Below are 25,553 nucleotides of genomic sequence, written 5' to 3' on the forward strand. Positions count from 1 at the left end.
ACCAGGGGCTTGGTTGACTTTTGCTCCTGTAGCTGGAAGTTCAGAGTGAGGAGGGCTCCTCAGAGAGTCTTGACCCAGAGGCTGGACGATGCTGGTGAGGACCAGCTCTGCTCTGGGGGTCACGGGAGGGAGGCTGGGACTCTGCTGGGTGCCTCCTTGTGTGAATTCCTTGTATCTGCTGTGGGATTTGTGATCTTACACTTCCGGAGGTCAGAAGTTCCTACAGTGCTGCGCTGCTTCTGGAGGCTTCAGGATGCAATCTACTGCCTTTCCAGGGGCCGCCTGGATTTCTTGGCTCATAGGCTCTTCCTCGGTCTTCAAAGCCAGCATCTTACCATTTTCATCCCCTCCTCCCCCATCTCTCTCACCGCTTCTTCTATTCTCACATCTTCCTCCTGCCTGACTCTTAGAAGGACCCCTATGATTGCCTTGGGCCCACCCAGTTACCCCAGGAGAGTCTCCCCATCTCAGTGAGCATCCTTTCCTTAATCACAGCTGCAGAGTCCCTTTTGCCATGTAAGGTGACAGTCACAGGTCCAGGACTTAGGGCATGGACATCTTTGGATGTCATTCACACTCGGTGGGGAGGCAGCATATCTGCCCAACAGCCCCAACAATCCTCTTGAAATTTACTCAAATTGTATTCTTAGTTCATACCTCACTTAGGTTCATGATCCAAGAACACAGAGCAGCAAGAAGGGTTTTGATGGACACTCCAATCCAGCCCCAAGAAGATTCTAGAGATGGCCCTGCTGGAAGGGACAAGGAAGAGGCATTCAGCTGTGGGGCTGCTGACTAGAGCAGCCAGATGTTCACAGATGCTAAGTCAGCCATGACGTGTGGGCTTCACCACAAGTCCTGCTGGTCCATAGTGGACCCATGCCCGCAGGGCACAGGAAACAGCGAACATCCACAGAAAACTAATGGGGCTAATCAATTGCAGCAAGGTAGCAGGATACAAAGTTAATATACAAAAGCACATCCTTTCTTATATGCCAGCAATGAACAAGTAGAATTGGACATTTAAAACAATACTGTTTACATCAACACTGTAAAAAATGAAATACTGAGGCATAAATCTAACAAAATCTGAGTAAGATCTATATGAGGAAAACAACAAAACTCTGATGAACGAATTAAAGAACTAAAGAAATGGAGGGATACCCCATGTTTGTCAATAGGAAGACTCAACATCGCCAGGACGTCAGTTCTTCCCAACTTGATCCACAGATTCAACACAGTCCTAATCAAAATCCCAGCACATTATTTTGTGGATGTTGACAAACATTCTGAAGTTTCAATGGAGGCAAAAGACCCGGAACAGCCCACACAATATTGAAGGAGAATAAAGTTGGAGAACTGACACTACCATTGGACTGACACAACCACTACCCAAACTCAAGGCTGATTATAAAGCTACAGAAATCGAGACAGTGTGGTATTGATGAAAGAACAGACAACTAGGTCAGTGGAACAGAAATCAGAACCCAGAAATAGACCCACATAAGTACGGTCAGCTGATCTTTGACAAAGGAGCAAAGGTAATACAATGGAGAAATCATAGTGTTTTCAACCAATGGTGCTGGGACGAGACATCCCTGTGCAAAATAAAAAGAATCTAGATGCAAATCTTACACTTTTCATATAAATTAACTCAAAAATGAATCACAGTCCTAAATATAAAACACAAAGCTATAAAAATTCTAGAAAATAACAGAAAACCTAGATGACTTTGGTTATGGCAATGACTCAAACACGAAAGATGTGATGCATGAAAGAAATAATTGATTATTTGAACTTCATAAAGTTGAAAACTTCAGCTCTGCAAAAGACAATGTCAAGAGAATGAGAAGACAAGCCACAGACTGGGAGAAAATATTTGTAAAAGACACATTTGATGAATGTTACCCAAAGTACAGAAAGAACTCTTAAAACTCAACAATAAGAAAACAAATAATCCAATGAAAAGATGGGCCAAAGACCTTACCAGGCACCTCACCAAAAAAAAAGTACAGATGGCAAACAGGTGTATGAAAAGATGCTCCATATCATAAGTCATAGGAGAAATGCAAATTAAAATGACAAGACAGGGCTGGCCCGGTGGCTGAGGTGGTTGGAGCTCCATGCTCCTAACGCCAAAGGCTGCCGGTTCAATTCCCACATGGGCCAGTGCCAGGTGGCTCAGTTGGTTGGAGTGTGGGCTGTCAACCACAAGGTTGCCGGTTGGACTCCTCTACTGCCGCAAGGGATGCTAGGCTCCGCCCCCTGCAACTAAGATTGAACATGGCACCTTGAGCTGAGCTGCCACTGAGCTCCTGGATGGCTCAGTTGATTGGAGCACGTCCTCTCAACCACAAGGTTGCCGGTTCAACCACAAGGTTGCCGGTTCGGCAAGGGACGGTGGGCAGGATGGTGGACTGGACCTGGAGCTGAGCTGTGCCCTCCACAACTAAGATTGAAAGGACAACAACTTACCTTGGAAAAAGTCCTGGAAGTACACACTGTTCCCCAATAAAGTCCTGTTCCCCTTCCCCAAAGTAAAAAATATATATATTTAAAAAAAAACACAGAAAAACGACGAGATACCACTACATACCTACTAGAACAGCCACAACCGTGAACACTGATGACACTCAGGGCCGGGAGGACGTGGAGTTGCAGGAACTCCCACCCATGGTTTGGGTCGGGGTGTGCAGACGGTGCAGCCACTTTGGAGGACAGTGTGGCGGTTTCTTGCAAAATCAAACACTCTCTTACCCTACGAACCAGCAATTGTGCTCCTTGGTATTTACCCAAAGGACTTGAAAACTTATTTCCACACACAAACCTGCACACAGATGTTTATAGCAGCTTTGTTCATAATTTCCAAGACTTGGAGGCAGCCAAGATGTCCGTCAGTAGGTGATAAATAAAGTATGGCCCATCCAGACAATGGAATACTGATCAGTGCTAAAAAGAAATGAGCTGTCAGACATGAACATACATGGAGGAACCTTCGATGCATATGACTAAGTGAAAGAGGCCAGTCCGAGAAGGCTACGCACTGTGTGATCCCACCTCTATGACATTCCGGAAAAGGCAAAACTATGGGGACGGTGAAAAGATCAGTGGCTGTCAGAGGTCGGGGGAGGGGTGAACAGACGCAGCAGAGAGGTTCTTAGGGCGGTGGGACTGCTCTGTGCCCACTAGAATGGTGGGCACATCTGTCCAAACCCCTAGAATGTACAACACCAAGACTGAGCCCTATGTCAACTCTGTACTTTGGGTGACAATAGCCTGTCAATGTAGGTTCGTCACCTGTAACAAGTGTGCCCTCTGGTGGGGGCGGTGTTAGTAGTGAGGGAGGCTGTGCATGTGGTGGTAGTGGGAGGGAAACAGTGCAATCTCTGTATTTTCCTCTTAATACTGCTGCGAACCTAAAACTGCTCTAAAAAATAAAGTCTTAAAGATCCATGATAAAAAAAAACAAAGGAAATGAACATTATCTGACAACACTTAAGGGAGGGGGGGAATAGAAGAGAAAAATAAAACCTTTACAGAAATAAAAGCCACTTTAGGATTTTCACAAATAAGAATAGCCATTGTTGAAAACCCAGTCAGGAACAGAGGACAGATTTGAGAAAAGCACACAAAACGAAATGGAAAAGAACAGAGCGAAACGTGAGTTGTGAGAAGATAGCAGATCATGGAGCACAGACAAGCTAGAAGACAAGAGAAGGAACGAAAGAAAAAAATACGTGATATAGCAGAAGAAAACTTTTCTGAAATAAATACAGACCAGAATGAATAGCTGGAAACAGCAATGACAAAACATTAGCCAAACACGTGCACAGGAAGGAAGCCACTTGCGCCAGAGGGAAAGACCACATGTGTGGTGGCAGCATGGTTCCCACTGCTCACCTGGACTAGGCCAGCTCTTTGTCCACCCTGTGGACTCAGCAAAACGTCTGCCAAGTCCTGAGGGAGAGAAAGTGCGAGCCCAAAGTTAAACCCTGATGTCATTCAAGCCAAAGACCACTGAGTCTCCAAGCCCTGGCGTCCAGGTGCTGGCCACCATGCAAGAGCTAGGGGTTCCAAAGGGTGGCAGTGCCGGCCTGGGAAGAACTCAAAGGAGTGGGAACCCATCTGAAGACAAGACTAAAGCTAAACCATGGGGAGAGGGCAAGCGGCGGTGGCCTGACCTAGCTGGGCGGACCATGGGCTCTGCCAAGACCCCATCCCACCAACCAGTACCGCCCCCCACACCACTCCTATCCACTGCTGCCACTCAAGATAAGAAATATTAATATCTCGGGCAGTCGGATGGCTGAGTTGGTTAGAGCACAAGCTCTGGACAACAAGGTTACCGGTTCAATTCCCACATGGGCCAGTGAGCTGCGCCCTTCACAACCAGATTGAGAACAATCAGCTGCCACTGAGCTCCCAGAGGGGCGGCCGCAACAAGGTTGCTGGTTTAATTCCCACATGGGATGGTGGGCTGTACCGCCTACAACTAAGGTTGAAAATGGCAACTGGACTTGGAGCTGAGCTGCGCCCTCCACTACTAGATTGAAGGACAACTACCCTACGAACCAGCAATTGTGCTCCTTGGTATTTACCCAAAGGACTTGAAAACTTATTTCCACACACAAACCTGCACACAGATGTTTATAGCAGCTTTGTTCATAATTTCCAAGACTTGGAGGCAGCTGATGGGTCCTGGAAAAACACACGGTTCCCCAACATTCCCCAGTAAAATTTATTAAAAAAAAGAAATATCAATATCTCCACACCTGGCTTGTACTGTAACTTCTGGAAACTTATTTAGCCTCACAGTGCCTCGCTTTCCCCATCTGTAAAGTGGAGATGTCAAAGCTCCACCCTCCTGGGGCCCAGAGGGTTAAGGACAGAGTATGGCAAAGTATTTAGCATATGCCTGGTTCACAGGCAGCCCTGGGTAAACGGTCCCTGGGACTCCTACTACTGTTTCTCTCAGGACCTCAGCGCAGGCATCCTGACAGAGGTCAGGCATCAGCTGTCTCTCCTCCAGTGCCAGGAACACAAAGCTGGGGACAGGGAGGCAGCTGCCTGGTCTCCGTCCTCCCTGCCCCCAACCTGGTCCAGGCCACCACCTTCCCACCAGGCTCTCTGCTTCCTTTCATTCATTCTCCCCAGGGAGGCTATCACTCTTTTGAAACACAAATCTAATTAATGGTGACGCCCCTGCTGCAAAGCCCCAAAGGAGTCCCATTGCTCCTCCCCCAAGCTCCTCCCATCGGCCCACCTAGCCTGGGTTCCAGCCACTCTATTCCATTTTGGGCCCTCCAGTGCAAAGCTGGTTCCTCTTTGGGGCTTCTGCCAGGCTCCTCCCTCTGTCTGGAGAGAAGTTAAAGGGGCTCAGAGGCTCGCGCGGGCGGCCACCATCCTGACAGGCATCAATCACTGCTTGTGGGTCGCTGAGTTCATTGTCTATGTCCCATGGGACCCCCCAGACCCGCAGCAGGAGAGCTCGGGTGAGAAGCTGCGTCTGTCTTTGTCACGCACTTTCCCCAGAGAAGCGCCTGTGCACCCACAGTGGGACTGAGGGGCAGATGGGTGTGTGTGGGGGTGTGGGGGGAGAGTGGGGATGTGGATGAAAGGTACCACCCGGCTCTCTGGGACCAGTATCCCTTCTACGTCACAGGTGCCAGGCGGGAGGTGAATGGAAGGAGGTCGTGTTTGTCCCACCCAGACTCCCCGAGGATTAGGGGCGGGGCCACCGGCGCAAATCCAGGTAGGCTCTGCTCCGTGGAGGAGGCGGGCACAGGGCTGGACTTGGCGGGAGCCCAAGACCGTCAGAAGGAGGAAGAGTCGTGAGCGTGGGCGCGGCACGAAGTGCCGACGGGCGGGGCTGGAGCTGAGAGGCCGCAAGTCCCGCGCCCCTGGGGGCCTCTTCGCCGGCGAGTTGGCCCCCACACTTGGTCCCGCAACTTGTGCGGGAGCTGCGTGGTTCTAGCTCCACTTCTGCAGGCTGTGTGGCCCCCCGGCGTCTAGTTCTCGGTGCTCCAGCGCGCTTCTGAATTTTGTTTTGAATATTATTTTGCTGTTAACATCATCGAGTTGTTTCCCCCATCTTCTGCTCCTAATAGGCCCCTCCAGGCTCCCGACCACGACAGTGTGGAGGTGCCCTCTGTGTCCCTTCCCCAGACAAGGTCCCCTAAGCCCGCTCTTTTTGTCTCTCCCCAACTTGGGCCCTGGGCCCTGAAGCTTCCCATTCCTCAGCCTCCAACTCTTTATCCCCAACCCCTCTTTCAGAGACTTTTTTTTTTTAAAGATTTTATTGGGGAAGGGGAACAGGACTTTATTGGGGAACTGTGTGTACTTCCAGGACTTTTTTCCAAGTCAAGTTGTTGTCCTTTCAGTCTTAGTTGTGGAGGGCGCAGCTCAGCTCCAGGTCCAGTTGCCCTTTTTCTAGTTGCAGGGGGCGCAGCCCACCTCAACTGGAGGAATCGAACTGGCAACTTTGTGGTTGAGAGGATGTACTCCAACCAACTGAGCCATCTGGAGTCAGCTCAGCTCAAGGTGCCATGTTCAATCTTAGTTGCAGGGGGCGCTGCCCACCATCCCTTGCGGGACTCAGGGAATTGAACAGGCAACCTTGTGGTTGAGAGCCCACTGGCCCATGTGGGAATCCAACCAGCAGCCTTTGGAGTTAGGAGAATGGAGTTCTAACCGCCTGAGCCACTGGGCTGGCCCCAGAGACATTTTTAACAGCCGCTTGGGGTGTCCCCTCCTTTGGGAGGCACTGCAGCCCATCCATTAGGCCCAGTAAGATAGAGGGGTGTAAATGCCAACCTCCCCTTCTCGGGCCTCCCTATCCCTTTGGACTCCCCAGGGCAGAGTTCAAGCTCCCCCCAATAACAGAGTCGCTCACTCACCCTCAGAGGCCCTGGGGTTCCAGATTCTCACCCAGATGGTGCTCCAAAGCCACCTGGAGGGTTAAATGCAGATTCCCAGGCCCTGCCTCACTAAGGGCCCTACCGTTTGTCTTCTAAGCTCCCAGGGTGATCCTGCTCCCTCTGCTGCAGACCTGCCTCCTCCAGGAAACCCACCAGCAAGCCTTGCTGAATCCTCCAGCCCCCTCTCCACACACTGGATCTAGGGAGAGGAGGGAGGAGCAGAAAGCCGGTGATCCTGTTGGGGGGGGTCAGTCCAGCTGTGACTCGGATTGAGAGCAGTGGGCTCAGGTCCAGGCCACGGTGCTCACACTGCCCCTGCAGCAGTCAGAGGAAGTGCGTCCTGGATCCCAGGCATTCCTGGGACACTGGGCAGGAGGTCCACCACGGGGAGGGGCCCCCCTGTCCTTGAGGACGCTCATCACAGGTTTAGGGCACCCACAGCCCTCCCTGCCGACAGGAGAGGGGAAGCTCCACAACTGGCCCTGGGGACCCTGCAGGCTACTGAAAACTGCTCCCCCAGGCCTCCTCTCCCTCCCATGGCTGCTACCTCACCAAAACACCCCCACGTGGGGCCTCCCCACAAGCCTGCTAGACCCGGGCCTGTAGCCTGTCCTCAACCATGTGCCAGGGCTGGCCACCGAGGGCCCAGGTGCACCCCAGGTGGACCCCCAGTGAAGGGCGGGTAGGTCCCAGGCCCTGGGCCAGGCGGCACCTCCAGGCTCGCTCAGCACCGCACAAACTTGTCTCCCAGGATTTTTCCACACAAAACCCGTCTCCCAGGGAAGCGACCGGTCTGATGAGCTGGGTGTTCGGGCGTTCCCACCCCGCCCTCAGGTGCCCCCACAGTTGTTTGTCCGCAGTGAGACACCTTCCTGGATGAACTCACTGTGCCTGGGATGGAGCCCAGGACCCCTCAGCAGGCAGCAGTGACCTCCAGGATGAGCTACGGGGTCCCCAGTGTCCCGACCACCAACGGGGTAGGTCTCCACCCGGGCACCACCCCCTCCAGCCCAGGCTTCACCCTGACCTCTGATTTCCACCCCTCAACCCCCTCCTCCCCACACTGACCCCACTCCTTCCTCACCCCAGGCCACCCCTCCCCCCATTCCCACCTGAGACCAGGTCCCTGCCAGGACTGACGCCAGGTTAAGGCACTTGTAATCAGGGGAAGGGGAAAGGGCTGTGGGTGTAGGACCAACCGTGGGAGAAAGGCCTGGAGGCAGGCGGTAGGGAGAGAGCAGGCTGTGAGGGTGGCCCACGGGTGACTTTCAGAAGGGAACCCAGAAGGTACACGAGTCCCCCACCCCTCCAGCCCTCCTGGGCTCACCGCTCAGCCCCACTCAGTCTACCAGGGGTCTCTCTCCTGCATCCACACCAGGCCTACCAGGCCTACCCAGGAGGCCCAGAGCATGCAGGCCCAGCTGGGGGAGGGGCTCCGGGAGACCTTCTGGGGCAAGCCTGGGCCTCTCCCTCACCCTCCACCCCCGGCTCCAGCACCCCTTAGTCCCTGCTTTCCGGACTCCTGGGCTCTCCCCCAACACCCAGCTCCTGCCTCACCAGCTCAGGAGGGGGCCCCCTCTGAGTCAAGCCCCTGGGGCAGCTCTGCCTGCCCCAGTCCCCTCACAGCCCTGGTGAGCCCTGACTCACGTGCTGGGAAGGCTTCCCACCCCCATGGCCTGGGGGGGGCAGGAGCTTGGGAGGGGTGCCAGAGAGAGCCCAGCCAGCCCTTCCAGACCTCTGCAGAGGCCACTTCCAGGGTCTTCAGGCTTGAGGTCTAAAGGGTCATACCCTAGGGGGTGAGCTTCTGGGGTCTTGCAGGCACCAAGGACCAAATCAAGGGCTCCATAGGGCCCCGTTCCACCTTAAAGCTCCCCGCTCAGCCCTTTGTCCTCAGCCCTGACCCTTAGCACTGACCCCTGACCCTTAAAGTGGCTCTTGATAAGGACCCTGCCTCAGGGATGGGCCCCTGGAGCTGCAACCCCCTAGAATCCACAGCCCCCAGAGAGGAAGAACCCTTCCCCTTCAGACTTCAGGAAGTGGCTGACTATAGGACAGTGAGGCCTGGTTAGCCCACCCCTGCTCCAAAGGGCCCGGTGTGGCCTTTACAGGCTGGGAACAAAGATGGGCCCGGACCCCTGCTGCCCTGTCCTGGGACAGACTGAAGAAAGGCAGGCCATGCGGCCTGTTCTTTCGCCCAAATTCCACCTTAAGCATGCCGTGGCCCCTCCCTCCCACCTGGCCCAGGTGTCCCCGCCCCCAGGGCTGGGCAGGCCTCAGTCACCTGGCAGCTCTAGGCTCTGGGCGAGGCCAGCCAGGAGGGGACTTCTGGGGCCGCAGGAAGAGTCAGTGAAGACAGTTCAGGCTGGAGGCAGCCGCAGCGACCCAGGCCAGGCGGCCTCAGCCCCACGCGCCTGCCGCCATGCAGGACGGTAACTTCCTGCTGTCGGCCCTGCAGCCGGAGGCTGGCGTGTGCTCCCTGGCGCTGCCCTCGGACCTGCAGCTGGACCGCCGGGGCACAGAGGGGCCGGAAGCCGAGCGTCTGCGAGCTGCCCGAGTCCAGGAGCAGGTCCGAGCCCGCCTCCTGCAGCTGGGCCAGCAGCCGAGGCACAACGGGACAGCTGAGCATGACGGGGTCTCTGGGACAGCCAGAGGTAGGCGGGTGTGGGCAGGGTGGGCGCTGGGCGGGACAGTGGGGACGGCGGTGGTGGGCAGAGGTGGCCTCAGTGGGTGTGGTGGTGCGAGGGCCAGAGGCCGCAGTGTGGATGGCTCAGGGGGTTCAGCCCTGACTCACCAAGGCCTATAGTGAGTCACCCGCCCCGCCCCGCCCCACCGGGAGTGGGAGAAGCCAGGGTGGGGCCTCCCACCACCCCACAGGGACCCCAAGGTCCTCCTGGCTGAGCCTGGCTGGGCCCACCTGTCCCCTCAGCCCTGAGCCCCCGAAATGGCGGGCACATGGCGGGCCAGCCAGGCCCATCTCTGGTGGCCAACCCGGAACATGCACACGTCCGGTCCCACATGACACAGGCTCACACACAGTCCCAGAGACAGGCAGACACACCCGTCAGTCCCAGTGAGACACAGACGCCCAGACTCCAGCGTCCCTCCCCACCCCCACGCCCCACGGGAATGAGCAGACAGGAACGTGAGGGGCGGGGTCTGGGAATCCTGGACGACAGCCACCCTCCTGCCACCCGCCTGCCCATCTGACCAGGGTCCCCTGCGGAATTGCAGGGGAGGTCCCGCTAGAGTGACCCAGATAGTGTGTGAGAACAGCGGGTGGGGGAGGGCCCCTCAGTGCCAGGCCGACTGCCCTGTGCAGGAACCCTGGCTCCACTGGTGTGTGTGGGTATATGCACGCATGTGAGTGTGTGTACTTGTGTGTGCATGAGTGTTAATGCCACTTCCTCCCTTGCCAGGCCACAGTAACAGAGATCAAGGTTAGACAGTAAGATGAACCTCCCAGGATGGTGGCTGAGACCCCAGTCCACAGTGCTTCACATTGGACTGAGGGGCAGCCAGCCTAGGGATGCCAGGGCCCCCAGCCTGGATTCCTGGGTCCTCCCTGCCGGGCCTCAGTCTTGCTGATCGCCTAGTTGGCGCCTAGGGGTCATGGGGTGGTGGATGGACAGGGAGGGGTTAATTACCACTCTGGCTACCCTGCCAATTAGGGGAGGAAGTTATAATTTGGGGTGGGGGCGTGCCGCTCAGGCTGAGCCTCAGTAGCGTCAAAGGGTTAATAGCCCCTGCCCAGAAGCCTCATTAAGCAGGGTGGGTCTGGGGCAGAGGCTGGGGGGGCCCTTCCCTTCACCCCACCCTGAGTCCTTTTAGCCGAGCTGCTCTGCCCGGCCTTCTGGGGAGATGTGAATCTTTGTCCCCACAGGAGTGGCCCCAGCAGGGACCCTGGCATCACCTGGGTGCCTACCCCACCCATCTGTCCCACTGCTTTGCCTTGGTTTGGCCTTTACCTGTTATGTACCCATTGTCTGTCCAGCCGTCCCTCTGACCAACCATAACCCACCCACCTGTCTGTCTACCCCGTATCACCCAGTTATCTGTCCACCATCCATCTGACCCTCCATCTTCCCTCCTTAACTGTCCCTTCACCCACCAGTCTGTGTGTCCCACCCTCCACCCATCCTTCCAACAACCAGGCCAGCCCACCCTCGTCTCCCTATTTCTCCACCTCTGTCCACTCACCACGGAGCTGGGCCACGCCAGTGCATTCCGTTTGTGTGTGTGGCTGGAGGGGGTGGCTGGTGTGGCTCTGCCAGGTGGGACAGGGGACTGCCCCTCAGGGCAGAGTGGTCCAGGGAGACTGTCCTCGGTGAGCAAAGGCCCCCTCCCATGTGACCACAGCACAGGATGGGCTCCCAGGCGGTCAGCGTGGCTTCCTGGGGGAGGGGGCCAGACACTGCCCTGGCAGGGAGTGGAGACCTGATGCAGGAGTCCCTGGCTCATTGCCCAGGGGCCTGGGAGGTCATCGGGGTGAGCACATGTGTCCCCTTGCATAGCTGGAGGAGCAGGGGGCTGTGGGAGAGGGACACTAGGGCTGACATCAACAGAGACAGACAAGGCAGTAGCAGGGACCAGGATCGAGAATGGCAGGCAGGAGGCCAGTGTTTGGCCATCTGGCCTGGCCAGGCTACCACTATCCCTGTCCACAGGTGCGTTCCGCGGCCAGTACCACACCCTACAGACTGGTTTCAGCTCACGCTCCCAGGGCCTGAGTGGGGACAGCACCTCGGTGAGTGACACCTGCTCCAGCCAGGAGAGTCTGGGCTCTGCGGTCACATGGGGGAGGTTTTGGGGGAGGCTGGGGGCTCCAGGATCAGGGATGACCCCGGCACCCCCTCACTCGCTTCCTGTCCTGCCCACAGACCTTCCGGCCCATCGCCAAGCCCACCTACAGCCCAGCCTCCTGGTCTTCCCGTTCAGCTGTGGACTTGAGCTGCAGTCGGAGGCTGAGCTCTGCCCACAATGGGGGCAGTGCCTTTGGGGCTGTGGGATACGGGGGAGCCCAGCCCGCCCTACCCATCCCCCCCCGGCCTGTGTCCTTCCACGAGCGCTGCGGCATAGGGAGCCGGGTGGACTATGACACCTTGTCCCTACGCTCACTGCGGCTGGGGACCGGGGGCCTGGATGACCACTGCAGTGTGCTGTCAGAGCATCTGGAGCCTGCCACCACCTACGAGCGCCAGGCCAGCTCCAGTTCTGGCCGGGCAGGGGGCCTGGACTGGCCGGAGGCCGCTGAGGGGCCGCCCATCCGCACCATCCGTGCTCCCGCCATGCGGACCCTGCAGCGGTTCCAGAGCAGCCACCGCAGCCGTGGGGGAGCTGGGGTGATGCCGGGGGGCATGCTGGAGCCCGTGACCCGAGCGCCATCCGTGCGCAGCCTCAGCCTCAGCCTGGGTGACTCTGGCCACCTGCCGGATGTGCGTGGGCTGGACAGCTACAGCGGCCACCGCACCCTGCAGAGACTCAGCAGCGGGTGAGCTTGGCCTGGCTCGGCGTGGGGGATGGGGTTCTGCCAGGGCCCTGACCCAGCTCCAGGGTCAGCCTGACCTTGGACCCCTGCCTCTGCAGCTTCGACGACATTGACCTGCCGTCAGCAGTTAAGTACCTCATGGCCTCAGACCCCAACCTGCAGGTGTTGGGAGCAGCCTACATCCAGCACAAGTGCTACAGCGACGCAATGGCCAAGAAGCAGGTGACTGCCTTGTGATACCCCTGCTGGCCACCTGATTGGCCCTCACCCCTTCCTGACCTCTGGTCCCTGACCACCCCTCCCTGATCCCCCAGCTGACAGAGCAGACCCCATCCTGCCCAGAGCCTTCTATGCCGAGGACAGGGGGCAGGGAATGGTTTGCATACATCTGTATACACCTGCACACATCTATAAATATCTGCACACCTCTGTACATACCTGCATACTTCTGCACACATCTATATATACCTCCACACACCTGCACACATCTGAATACATCTGCACACATCTATAAATACCCACACAGCTGCACACATCTGCATATATCTGCACACCTCTGCACACACCTGCACACCTGCACACATCTGTATACACCTGCACATATCTATAAATACCCACACACCTCTGCACACACCTACATATCTCTGCACACAGCTGCATACATTTGTATACACTTGCACACATTTACAGAGGGTGCCAAAAACATGTATACACATTTTAAGAAAGGAAAACTATTAAAATTGTAATACTCAATATATACCAGTAACAAAAGATGAACACAAGTCACGTTTGACTTCTGCATTTATAAGAGGTGCTCAAAGTGGTTCCCATCAGCATCCAGACACTTCGGATTACGGCGAACTACTGCTTGAGCAATGTTGACCAAAGCGTCCACTTGTATATATTTTTTTTTGTCACCTCCGGTATAGAAGTATGCAGGTGTGTGCAGAGGTGTGCAGATATATACAGATGTATGCAGGTATATATATAGAGGGTGCCAAAAACATGTATATACATTTTAAGAAAGGAAAAAGCTGTATTAAAATTACAGTGGCTGATGGTAACCACTTTGAGCACCTCTTGTAATTGCAGAAGTCAAATGTGACTTGTATTCATCTTTTGGTATCAGTATATATTGAGTATTACAATTTTAATATAGTATTTTCCTTTCTTAAAATGTGTATACCTTTTTTTGGCACCCTCTGTATATATACCTGCATACACCTGCACACATCTGTATACATTTGCACACCTGCACACACCTGTGCACAACCTGTGCACACCTGCACACTGCACACCTGTGCTCACGCCACATGCCTGTGTTGGCAGGCCCGCAGCCTCCTGGCTGTGCCCCGGCTGGTGAAGCTCTTCAACCACGCCAACCAGGAGGTGCAGCGCCACGCCACGGGCGCCATGCGTAACCTCATCTATGACAACGCGGACAACAAGCTGGCATTGGTGGAGGAGAATGGCATCTTCGAGCTGCTGCGGACACTGCGCGAACAGGATGACGAGCTTCGCAAGAACGTCACAGGTGCCAGTCCTGCCTGTCCCCTGCCATCCCCATTCCTTTGCTCTGCCTTTCTGTCCCTTTCCTCTCTGTCTCTGTGTTTGTCCCTCCCTGTGCCGTCTCTTTCCTTGATCCCCATCACGACTCTTGGGGCCGGCCTCCAGTACCTGGGGCCCACGTACCCAGGCTCCACTGCAGCCCCATGACCCTGCGGGTCACACTCTGCCTTTCCCCAGCGGGGTTCTGGGTGAGGCTCACAGTGTCAGGTGGAGCCCTGGGAGAGGTTAGGTACCTCCTCCCACCATCCCCAGAAGAGCCAGAGGGGGGTCGGTGGGCTGTCCTGACCACGGCCTCGGCCCGCCTGCCTCAGGGATCCTGTGGAACCTGTCCTCCAGCGACCACCTAAAGGACCGCCTGGCCCGAGACACGCTGGAGCAGCTCACAGACCTGGTGCTGAGTCCCCTCTCGGGGGCCGGGGGGCCACCCCTCATACAGCAGAACGCCTCTGAGGCCGAGATCTTCTACAATGCCACAGGCTTTCTCAGGTGCGCTGGGCAGCGGCCAGACCACGGCCATGGTGAATGAAAGTGCGGGTGCCAGGGACATCTGAATGACAAGGCAGAGCCAGCGAGGGGGCTGGGAGAAGTGGACAGACCAAGCAAGGCATGGGTGCTGATGCAGGAGTGGGACAAGTCGCCAGGTATTGCCTCCAGTTTGACATCGAGAGGCTCTGGGGGCTGCAGATTCAGGTTTCATTAAATTAGAGACACGGTCTGACTTTTACAACCTCCTCGGGTTGTCCATCTTCCAGGACTGGATGGAGATGGTCATGCAATGGGACCAGGGCCAGCAGTGTCCAGCAGGGACCTCAGGGGAAGCAGGGGAGGGGCACCGAAGGACCTCAGCCCTTGGGTTCCCGTCCCCGTGGGGGTGGGCTTTTCCCCGGGGTCCCTGTGGGGGTCTCTGATCTGCCTCCACCCACAGGAACCTCAGCTCGGCGTCCCAGGCCACTCGCCAAAAGATGCGCGAGTGCCACGGGCTGGTGGACGCCTTGGTCACCTACATTAACCACGCCCTTGACGTGGGCAAGTGTGAGGACAAGGTGAGGGCCGTCAGGTGCGGGAGGGGCTTGGGGGGTGCGGCCTGTTCTGACGCAGCCCTCCCTCCGCAGAGCGTGGAGAACGCAGTGTGCGTGCTGAGGAACCTGTCCTACCGCCTGTATGACGAGATGCCGCCGTCCGCCCTGCAGCGGCTGGAGGGCCGGGGCCGCAGGGATGTGGCCGGGGCGCCACCGGGCGAGGTGGTGGGCTGCTTCACGCCGCAGAGCCGGCGGCTCCGAGAGGTGGGCACCGGCCTGGGCGGCGGGAGCAGGGGCCGGCCTGACCCTGGCTGACCCTCGCACCCTCCGCCCAGCTACCCCTCACGGCCGATGCCCTCACCTTTGCGGAGGTGTCTAAGGATCCCAAAGGCATGGAGTGGCTGTGGAGCCCCCAGATCGTGGGCCTGTACAACCGCCTGCTGCAGCGCTGTGAGCTCAACCGGCACACCACGGAGGCGGCTGCCGGGGCCCTGCAGAACATCACCGCCGGCGATCGCAGGGTGAGAGGGCCACACCTGGTCACGTGCTGCGGTCACACGGGTGAATGGGGACGGGAGCCCCTGCTGCAGGAGTTTACTGTCTGTTGGGGGAGAGACAGTGGGACAAATGCAAACTCATGGATGAGCCAGCACATCAGAGGACCAGAGAGTGGTAGCCTCTGAGCTGGGCAGGAGGGACGAGAAAGGAGTGGATGCATGGGAGCAGCGAGGAGCGGAGGTCAGCGTCCCAGATGGGACAGGCCTGGGGCCCTGAGATTTCAGGTTCTGCACTGGGTTTAAGGACAGGGCCCTGGGAGGTCTGAGCTGGGGGGGAGGGTGCGCTCTGGCCAGAGTCAGGTTTGGTGAGGCTTCTGACTGGGGTGCAGAGGCAGAGAGAGGCCAGTCGTGCCCCAGTTTCCCCACTGAGGACGCACGCAGAGAGGGTGCTTTGGCACCTGACCTGTTTTCAGCAGCCCTCTCCCACTTGCAGTGGGCAGGAGTGCTCAGCCGCCTGGCTCTGGAGCAGGAGCGTATACTGAACCCTCTGTTGGACCGTGTTCGGACGGCTGACCACCACCAGCTGCGCTCACTGACCGGCCTCATCCGAAACCTGTCTCGGAATGCCAGGAACAAGGACGAGATGTGTGAGTCAGGTGTCCTGCAGCCCGGGCTCTGCCCTCTCCCCGCCAGGCGGGCTCACCCCTGGATTTGGTCTTTATTGCTGGCCAGCTGGGCTGGCTTCTGGCCAGCTGGAGCTGGGTGGACAGACAGGCAGGCATGCCAGCTCCCTGGGGCTGGGAGTGGGGCTGACACTGACCTCCTGGCCTCTGCAGCCACCAAGGTAGTGAGTCACCTGATCGAGAAGCTGCCGGGCAGTGTGGGTGAGAAGTCTGCCCCAGCTGACGTGCTGGTGAACATCATAGCTGTGCTCAACAACCTGGTGGTGGTCAGCCCCATCGCCGCCCGAGACCTGCTCTACTTCGACGGGCTCCGCAAACTGGTCTTCATCAAGAAGAAGCGGGACAGGTGAGGGCTCCCCACGGCCTGACCCCCCCCCCGCCTTCTGGCAATGCCTTCCCCTGCTGATCCCTGCCCCTGTCCCCCAAGCCCTGACAGTGAGAAGTCCTCCCGGGCGGCCTCCAGCCTCTTGGCCAATCTGTGGCAGTACAACAAGCTCCACCGAGATTTCCGCGCGGTATGTTCCGACAATCCAGGGCAGAGAGGGTCATGGGCTGGGGACCTGGGGGAAGGACATGGGGGAGGGACTCGGAAACCATGCAGAGCAGGAGACCCGGGGGGAGGGAAACTGGAACAAGGAGACCAGGGTCCACGCCAGCACCCTAGGGCGGGCGGGGTGGGAAGCAGGCTGGCCGGAGGACCCTCTCACTCAGCCCCCTCCACTGCAGAAGGGCTATCGAAAGGAGGACTTCCTGGGCCTGTAGGCGAGGCCTTCCTGGAGGAGGAGAGTACGACTCGGCCCAGCCTCAGAGGGACGGCTCAGCACCGAGCTGCTTGTCGGCCAGCCTGAAGGAGAAGGCTGATGTCCCAGGAGCAGCTCCTAGGAGCCTTGCGTACAACTTTGAAGGGCCTGGGTCACCAGGGAGAGAACATGGGATGGGGGCTTGCAGCTGGGGACTGGGCTTCTGCAGGGCAGGGAGAAGGGCAGGGCTTGAGGCTGCTCTGGTGCATGGGGTGGTGACCAGGTCACATTGGTAGAGGTGGGGCTGGCCAGGGCCAGCAGTGCCTCAGAATAGCCAGTGCTGAGAATAAAGGTGATCGTGAACACAGCAGCCACAGCCCCACATGCTTCTTTGGCTGGCCTGACCCCCGGGGACTCCACAATGTCCCCAACCACAACCACGCCTGCCCCTGGGCTCACACAGGCCTCTCTAGGTCAGGGAGGAGGAAGTGTCCATGAGGAGAGAGCTGGCCCAGAGTAGAGGAGATGGGGCACACAGTAGAGGCCTCGGTGCCACCCGAGGCACAGATGCAGCAGAGCTGGGGCCTTTGTGCACAGGACTGACCGCTCCTGAGACAGCTGTGATGTGACCCCCCTGGCCTTTGGTGCTGCTCGCTGGGCTGTGCTCATGTGACAAATGCACCCAACACCTCTTTGCCCTGCCCCCCTGGGCTGATGGTGCTCTGACCAGGGCCTGTTACACTGTCCTTCTGAGGCTTGGGATCCAGTAGATTCTGAGACCCCTCCCCCATCTCACAGAACCAGGCCACTTGGCTGTGAAGCCCCCACTGATATTTTCACAACAAAGGGCTTCTACAAAACTCAGAACCTGAAGTCTCTAAGGGGACTCACCCAAGGACCTGTCTGGATCAGTGGGGGGCTGGGGACAGCCACGACCCTTAGCAAGGACACCTAAGGAGGCTATGGCAAGAGACATGCCTGAGCTGGATCAGGATGGAGAGAAGGAGAGTTTGAGTGGACAGCCAAATTTGGTGACAAGGTGGCTGTGGGGACGAGAAGAGAGAGGGGTCAAGGGCCCTGAGATGGAAGTGAGGGAGGGGTGCCCCACCCAGGACACTGCATACCCTCTTTCTGACCCAGGAGAGGAGACTGAGGCCCAGGCAGGATCCAAAACGACTTTATTTTCTGGCACAAGGAAGGACCACTCCTCTTCCCCAAGGGTCCCAGGGCTGCAGGCAGGCTGGGCTCCAGGTCCCACTCTCAGCTGTCCCTGGCATCCTGTGGCTCTGGCACAGGTGGGGGGAGGGGGCTACATGTCGTCCTTGGACACCAGGCAGTAGAAGTCCGTGCGGGCGCTGTAGTTGCGGGAGCCAAGGTCCGAGACGTCCACCTCGCTAACCCGGCCCTCTCCGAGCGAGACCCCAGTTGCACATGGTGGAGCTGATGGCTTCCCAAAGACAGGCCCTCGGACACCTGGGGAGGGGGGACCACCAAGCTTGAAGCTGGGCTGCCCACAGCCGGCCTTCTGCTGGGCTCACTCCCTGCTCACCCTCCTGGGCGGTGACAGTTGCCGTCCTGGAGGCTCTCAGGCAGGCCTGAGGCCTAAGCGCCTCTGGGAAAGGGGTAGTGAGGGGGTCCTGGGGGGTCAAGCCCATCCACCAACAGCAGGGAGGAGTCCCAGCCACGTGGGCCCGTTTCTGGGCTCTTCCACCCTGTCAGCCCCCCTCCAGCCTGGCTGTTTTTCAGGGTCAAGGGTGGGCCCAGGTGGGCATACCCAGGTCCCCCTCGGGGTCGGGGTCGAGCTCTGGGTCCAGGGTACCACCCTCTGGAAGGCGGCCTCGCACAACCAGCATAGGGTCCTTGTCATCCTGCAGGCGGGTCTGGGGGTCCCCTTCCATCGCTTTGTACTGCACCTTCCGGGGCAGTGCCAACTGGAGCTCCTTCCAAAAATCGGAGGAAGGTGTCTAGGGGCCAGGGTGAGGCAGTCAGCGTGTGTGAACACACGGGGACCCGCGGGGATGTAAACACTAGTAGCCCCCCCTCAGCCCCCACGGTCAACTGGCCCCAAGGAGCACACCTGGCAGTGCACGTTCACTGGCTCCCGGAACCTCAAAGGAGGCCCTTTCTCAGGGTACCACGCCACAGGACCCGCCCTGCCCCAGATCCCGCACCACCCTCCACACCACGGAGCCGGGCTTCCAGCGCAGCAGGGTCACCAGGTGGCGGTGCTGACGCAGCAGGTGCAGCGCAGGGTGCGCGGGATCGCGCCGCTGGCCCTCAAAGGTGATGAAGATGGGTCTGCGCGTGAGCTCCAGCAGCCGGCACAGGCCCTCCCTGCGGGGGCGGGGCTGTCAGTGGGTGCGGCTGTCCCCCCACCCCCGAACCCCGCACGGGACCTACCGAAAGCTGTGGCTGCACCAGGCCCGGCTGAGGAAGGCGTCCGACAGCACCACGATGAGACGCCGGCAGCGGCTCAAGTTCACTAGCAGGTCTGCAGAGGGCTCTGCGGGAACCGGGCATTGGCGGGGGCGGGGCCCGACGGGGGGCGGGACAAGGAGGGCGGGGGCTGGACCCGAGACGGAGGCGGGGCCCAGAGAGGGGCCACAGGGGCGGGGCGCGAGAAGAGGTGGGGTCAGATGAGACGGGGGTTCTAGGGGCGGGGTTTGGGCCCGGGGAGGGCGGGACGGGGCGGGACACGTGGTACCTGCACGCGGCAAGAGGTCGCGGTCGTCCAGGAAGAGCTTGTAGCCCCGACGCCGCTCCAGCTGCGGCTTCAGGATGAAGTTCACGAACTTCCGATCCTCAGGGCTGTCGCTGTAGGAGACGTAGGCGTCGTAGAGCTTCCCGTCTGCGGACAGCGGCGAGTCAGCGCAGCCGTTTTCCAGGCCCGGGCCGCCACCTACAGGCGCTGTCCTCTGGGGTCCTCTGCCCTCTCCAGACGTGCGTACAGAGCCCAGGCCCGCCCCCCAGACGCACACCCCGCCTCCAGGCCACACCTAGTCCTCTCCCCAGTCTAGGACTCCAGGTGGAACCCGGTCCCAGGATACAGGCCGCCTGCCCCCTTTCTGCCGACCCTGGCTCTGTGCCCTCCTGGGTTGCATGGAGTCCGCCTTTCCTGGAATGTGTGCTCACTGGAGTTCTCCAGGGCTGATGCCTCCTTATCCCCCCACCCCCCAGGCTGAGCCTAGGGAAGGCCGGTGGCTGACACCTGTCCCATTCACCCACTGCACGCACCGTTAACCTCCACCTCCCCGTACGTGTCCTGGTACCAGAGTAGCACGTTGAGTCGACACTTCACGTAGAACAGCGCGGCCAGAAGCAGGACCAGCAGGACCAGGAGTGAGGCCAGCACTGCAGCCAAGTGGCTCACCGGGCCTGGGGACAGCTGCAACCTCAGCCACTGTACCCCCACCCAGCACCCTCCAGCCTAGAGGCGCCCCAGGCCCCTCCCCCAGGCCTCCCTGCTACCCACTAGCACAGTATACCCCCCTCACCAGCTCTCCAAAGAGTGAAGGAGAAGGAGCTGACATTCTGGACCGAGCAGGTGAAGGCCCCATAGTCCTCAGCACTGGTCAGGTTGATACCCAGGACACTGGACACAAGCACCTCTGACAAGTTGGCCTTGACCCTGGGAAGACCAGGCCCACCCTCTCACCTGGGGCCCAAGAGCATCTGTGGACGCCCCAGAGCCCCATTTGTCTGGGATTCACCCGGAGAGGCTACAGATTTGAGCTTCCTGGGCAGCCCTCTGGCCATACGCTAAGAGAAGTGGCAGAACCTGGAGTGAGTGTGGGTCTGTTTAGCGACAGTCACCCTAGCCTGGGCCCGGGTCCTGGGGGTCCTCTGGCTAGTACCTCATTCAGGCCTTAGGACTCTGCAGGCACCCATGGCCCTGGGCAGTCTACAAAGGTCCCTCTGTCCCTAAGGTCACTGACCCTCAGTCTGTGTCCAGAGTGGTACTCTGCCCAAGTCACTTCCCAGCCCTGTCCAGGTGGTTACAGACCAGGGTGTAGGTATGAAAGGACACTGGCCATTGGTACATCCAGGGTGGTCACTGGCCCTGGACAGCCCGGTCTCTTACCAGGAGGCCTCATGGAGGTCATAGTGGCTTCCATTGTTCAGCGGCAGCCCATCTTTTAGCCACTGGACTGAGGGCAGGGGACAGTGGGGCCCAGAGACCACCCAGGCTGTGCAGTTCAGGCTGGCCACACTGCCCAAGGCAGGCCCCAAGACCTGGTTTCCAGAAGGGGAGAGGAAGTCGGGGGCCCTGTCGCAGACACCTGCAGAAAGAAGACCCAGTGGGTTAGCCAGGCCCAGGATGCCGGGCTGCCACTGTCCACAGATGATCTGTGGGCCAGGGAAAACACAGGACAGCCAGGGGCATGTGTTGTGGGTGGAGACACCATGTTCTTCCCCAAGTCCCACGGAGGACAGGGTCCAGCATACGGCTGGTCGTCCACCCAGAACATGAGCTCCACGTAAGGAGCCAGTCACTGCAGCCCTCACTCAGCGCTGCCCCCTCTTCTGGAAGGCCTGCAGCGAGTGTGGATACCAGTCGTTTGGGGGACTCGGGTGCTGGGCATGCCAGCACCTTACACCTGGGATAGGAGCCAGGGGTTCCAGGATCCCTGCTGACCATGGCCAAGACTTCTCACCTCCCTGACACCCAAACTTTCTCATCTTAAAATCGGGCTGAGGAGCACTATCAGGAAGTCAGAGAAGACAGCCATCCTCTGGGAGGTCTGGTCCCCCAGCAACCCACATCTCCTTGCCCCACCCCCAGGGACCCCAGCAGCATCCACCCGCACGAGTTGGTCTGGAGGCCTTGGGCAGGAGAGGGCTCAGGGCCCATCCTAAGCATGGGGTTTGGACTGCGGGCCATGGGGGAGGGGCGAGCAGAGCCCAGGCAACATGGCAGCCTGGAGCCAGTGAGGTGCAGGTGGCACTGGGGCCCGTGCCCATCCCTCTCTGACCCATCTACCTGCCATGGTCTGTCCAGGGCCTCCTCGGGCAGGCTGGGCACGGTGCCACCCCTGGCTCCACGGGCTCCTCAGCCAAGCAGACTGGACCCCAAGGGCCAGGCAGAACTCACTCTCTGTCCTTGTGGTGGGTCAGTCAGGGTGCCAGGATGGGTCAGAGGCTGCCACCATCCCCAGGGAGCAAGTTAAACAAGAACAGGATGAGTTAACGTGTAACTTTGGCCAAAGACAGCACTGTGCACTGGCTGCCTCTCGGATGCCAGCACGGCATCACTCTGAGTACCTTACACAAGGGCTGGGAGGGGCCCTTGGCTGACCTTCACTGCCCCAGGGCTACCGTGATGGCCCAGGGTGGGACAGTGGGCCCACACCCCTGGGACCTTCATGAGGCCAGGAGGTGGCCTCTCCTGCGGCCTCCCGTGCCACCCTCCCTCTGCAGTCTGTTGCACACCAGCTCCTCTCCACACATGCCTGAACTAAGCTCCCACCTTGGCCCAGGTGCACACAGGCACACTCCCACACCTGCATCACTGGTCCACACAGCTGGCACACACAGCACATACTTGGAACAGTTCTCCAGGGGCACACAGTCACGAGCCTCTGCACACCTCCCCCACACAATGAACCGCACACCCACCCTGGCACACACACAGCCTCATGTTGTTCCTCATGCTCTCACAGGCACATACACACAATGCACACACGTGTACACATATGCCACACATGTTGCGGGTCTCCCCTCAGCCAGGCCGGACTCCGAGGACAGGCCTCAGGCCAGGAAAGGCGTTAGAGGATGAGGACACAGGCCCATAATAGCAGTGGGCCGCTGGGGGAGGGCACAAAGTCACCTGGTTCCGGCTTTTTCCTCCCTGATGGGATGTTGGTCACTGAGGTGTGCTTGGGAGCAAACTCTGCTCAGCGGGGCCCCCAGCCCAGTTCCAAGCACCAAGACTGCTCTGGACGCATCTCCAAGCACGGTGAGGACCTGGCTTTTGTTTGTGTTTTAATCTGAACCTTCCGTAGCTTCCTGGCCTTACAGTCACATCCTCTCCTAAACGTAAACCCCACCCAGGCACCCACCCCCCTCCCTGCAGGCAGGCGGGCAGTTGGTGGTTCTCGCTCCGCCTGCCCCACCAGCCCCGCCTGCCCCGCTCTTCCTGTAACTGAGTCAAGGGCTCCTTCCTCTGGGCCCGCCCCAGCCCACCAGGCACCGTGCTTCCCACGGCCAGACCTGGATTGTGAGGGGAGGTGCGGAGGGGCTGGGGCCCAGGGTAATGTGAGGGGGTCCTGGCAAGGAGACCCCCAGTCAGGGCTGTCCTGCACTGGGCAGTGTGGCCTGCTTCCTGCACACCCCAAACAATGCCACACCAGGGAACTGAGGGAGTCTCCCTGTTGTCCTCCCTAAGTGAGCAGCCCGGATGAGTGTCTGACCTCTGACCTGCTAGGGTGAAAGGGGTCCTGTGGAAACTCCTGCCAATAATGGGGCCTCGAGCAGGGCTGTTTGGCCCCCTCCCTGTCCACCTCCCATGTGTAGCCCCCAAACTTGCAGTTACAAGTGGGCTTTGTTATCATGTGGACCTTGGTTTCAGGCTGGGGTGGGAGGGCAGTGCCGCCTTTTCCAGATAAGGAAGAAGAGGGCCTCTGCTCTGAGCCAGGTGGGGATCAGCCAGCATTTCCAGTTGTCATCACCAACACCCCTCACCCCCCAGACTAACCTAGGACTCTGCGCCCAGCAACAGGTGGCTGGTATCAGTGCCCATAGAAAGCAGTCCCTGTCCCTGCCCTCCCCCCACAGGACCACCAATGGGGCCTCCTCACTGAGTCAGCTAGCTTCCCTACATCCTAATCCCACTTTGTCCCAGCACTGCCAACCCCACTATGGTCCTCAAGAACCTTGGGTGAGGGTCCCAGAACTGGAATGAGGCCTCCTGGAGACAGGCCACAGCTGGTACTAGCCCCTCCTCCTGGTTCCCTGTGACCAAAACCCACCCCCACCCCCACCCCAGGCGCAGTTACCTCCAGTGGTCAGCCACCAGCCTCGCCCAGGCGGGAACATCGCACCAGCTCTCCCCTGTCCTCCACCAACCTCGCTGACTCTCAAAGCTCCTGACATACTATGCACTGCTGTGTGCCCATCTGTGCCACCAGCTCCCAGCCACGACTGGGTGACCCTCCCTGTGCTAACGTCCACCCTCACCCTCCCTCGCCCCCAGGCCCACTCTCCAAGCGGAGCAGAAAACCCCACATCGCATCAGGCACTCCAGCGAACAGCCCTTCCGAATACAAGCCCGCCCCCTGCACCGCCCAGCACCTTCAGCCCCACACCCCGTGGTCCCTAGAAAGCCCCGCTCCTCCAGCCTCAGCCCCGCGCGGTGGGGCTGCAGCCCCGAGCCTCACAGACGGCCCCCTGCCTCGCCGTCGGCTTTGCTGTTCTGCACCCCATAGTCTCCGAGCGTTTCCCCCACATCTAGGGTGCGCAGCCCTCTGCGCCCCGGACGTCTCTCCTGAAGGAAAGAACGTGCATAAGAGGTTCCGTCGCGCTCTCCCCAGCCCACGACGCCCGCTTCTCTTTCGCCACACACCCCACATCCTGCGCTCCGCCTTCCGGGGTGGGGACCGGCCTTACTACCCCCCCGACAACCAGGCGCCGTGAGCGGATAGTCGGGGCGCGCGCGGGGGGCGGGTCGGCTGGTGCGCAGACCTCGCTTAGCAGGCCGGGGACGCGCACGGAAGGCGGGAGCGCGCACCGAGGGCGGGCACGCGCAGGTGGCGCAAGCTCCGCCTGGCGACCCGTGTGCCGTGGTCCCGAACGTTTCTCGGCCTCCCCCGCCGCCTTTGGAGGCCTCTGGTTTGGGATCCGGGCTTGGGGCGTTGGTGGGAGTCCCTTCACGCCCCGGCACTCCCCCTCTCTCTCCTGTGCAAAGGTCACAAGGAAGCCACTGCCCTCGTCGGGCGGAGCGGAGCGCGAAGGCCCATGGGGCCGGGACGCGGACCAGCTCGGGCTTCCGGGCGACGCGGGCAGCCGGCCTGACTCCGAGCCACTTCCTGCGGGACCGCGCCTGCCAAGGCCCGGAGATTCCTCCGGGCAAGGTCCTCCCCTCCCCGGGCCCCCAAGCTCCAGGCCTGGTTCGGACTCCTGGGAGTCTGCGTCCTCCACTCACCCCCGTGGATCAGCGCTGTGACTGCCACTCACCTGCTGCCAAGACCTGGGGTTCGCGCGATCGCGTGAGCGTGGCGGCTCACCTAGGCCAGGTGCGCAGTGGCGACAGCCCCAGCGGCGGCAACAGGTGCAGCCCCGCCCAGCAGCCAGGGCCGAGGGCGGACCCAAGTGTCCCGCTTTGCGCCGAAGGCTGGCCTCAAGGCTGTCCTGGGTTCAGCTCCCGGTAGCTGCCGCCGGCAGACCTGGGGGCAGAGGCCAAACCGGCCCAACCAGCCCGTAGAGTCTCCGTGCTCTGTTCACCGGGGGACTCCTTGTTGATTTCACTGTCCCCAGGGGCACCTTTTGTGGTTCTGCCCGCCACTTCCTCTCCCTCTTCCTCCAGGAAGGCTGCTTTGACTCCTGCCTCTAAACCCCACGTGCAGGGAGGGTAGGGGCTTCATAAGGCGCCCCTCACCTTTGGAAGCTCATGGAAACCCAGAAGGGGGCAAGGAGGCTACCACATCC

General features: G+C 59.4%; 2 protein-coding genes across 10 annotated transcripts; one reads left to right on the forward strand and one right to left on the reverse strand.

Moving 5' to 3' along the window:
* Positions 1-7,758: 7,758 nt before the first annotated feature.
* PKP3 (plakophilin 3) lies at positions 7,759-17,275 on the forward strand. 2 transcript variants are annotated; one of them, XM_033118831.1, is made up of 14 exons: positions 7,759-7,894; positions 9,373-9,568; positions 11,582-11,661; positions 11,795-12,405; positions 12,501-12,624; positions 13,732-13,936; positions 14,283-14,457; positions 14,897-15,014; positions 15,084-15,254; positions 15,326-15,511; positions 15,981-16,134; positions 16,324-16,516; positions 16,598-16,685; positions 16,897-17,273. In XM_033118831.1, the coding sequence occupies exons 1-14, from the start codon at positions 7,814-7,816 to the stop codon at positions 16,930-16,932; spliced, it is 2,418 nt and encodes an 805-aa protein (XP_032974722.1). In that variant the 5' UTR covers positions 7,759-7,813; the 3' UTR covers positions 16,933-17,273. The 2 variants fall into 2 exon arrangements, with proteins under 2 accessions (XP_032974722.1, XP_032974723.1); XM_033118832.1 differs by lacking the exon at positions 7,759-7,894 and having other exon boundaries at positions 9,192-9,568; positions 16,897-17,275.
* An 802-nt stretch (positions 17,276-18,077) lies between these two features.
* SIGIRR (single Ig and TIR domain containing) lies at positions 18,078-25,305 on the reverse strand. 8 transcript variants are annotated; one of them, XM_033121314.1, is made up of 10 exons: positions 25,083-25,305; positions 21,892-22,050; positions 20,992-21,190; positions 20,405-20,538; positions 20,145-20,285; positions 19,615-19,758; positions 19,311-19,413; positions 19,094-19,244; positions 18,685-18,850; positions 18,078-18,383 (listed from the first exon to the last, which is right to left on the reverse strand). In XM_033121314.1, the coding sequence occupies exons 2-10, from the start codon at positions 21,896-21,898 to the stop codon at positions 18,220-18,222; spliced, it is 1,209 nt and encodes a 402-aa protein (XP_032977205.1). In that variant the 5' UTR covers positions 21,899-22,050; positions 25,083-25,305; the 3' UTR covers positions 18,078-18,219. The 8 variants fall into 8 exon arrangements, with proteins under 8 accessions (XP_032977205.1, XP_032977206.1, XP_032977199.1 ...); XM_033121315.1 differs by having other exon boundaries at positions 18,685-18,874; positions 20,405-20,502; positions 25,083-25,301; XM_033121308.1 differs by having other exon boundaries at positions 18,685-18,874; positions 25,083-25,276.
* Positions 25,306-25,553: the final 248 nt, after the last annotated feature.

The sequence above is a fragment of the Rhinolophus ferrumequinum genome, chromosome 11 (assembly GCF_004115265.2).
Source record: "Rhinolophus ferrumequinum isolate MPI-CBG mRhiFer1 chromosome 11, mRhiFer1_v1.p, whole genome shotgun sequence".
NCBI classification, from domain to species: Eukaryota; Metazoa; Chordata; class Mammalia; order Chiroptera; family Rhinolophidae; genus Rhinolophus; species Rhinolophus ferrumequinum.

Excerpts from the sequence above, each read along its gene's own strand:
- PKP3 (XM_033118831.1), top strand. The coding sequence starts at position 7,814 with ATGGAGCCCAGGACCCCTCAGCAGGCAGCAGTGACCTCCAGGATGAGC. Across the intron at positions 12,406-12,500 it reads CTGCAGAGACTCAGCAGCGG|CTTCGACGACATTGACCTGC; the intron begins GTGAGCTTGGCC and ends CTGCCTCTGCAG. Across the intron at positions 16,517-16,597 it reads ATCAAGAAGAAGCGGGACAG|CCCTGACAGTGAGAAGTCCT; the intron begins GTGAGGGCTCCC and ends CTGTCCCCCAAG.
- SIGIRR (XM_033121308.1), bottom strand. Across the intron at positions 20,286-20,404 it reads CTTCACTCTTTGGAGAGCTG|GCCCGGTGAGCCACTTGGCT; the intron begins GTGAGGGGGGTA and ends AGCTGTCCCCAG. Across the intron at positions 19,414-19,614 it reads CGACCTCTTGCCGCGTGCAG|AGCCCTCTGCAGACCTGCTA; the intron begins GTACCACGTGTC and ends CGGTTCCCGCAG.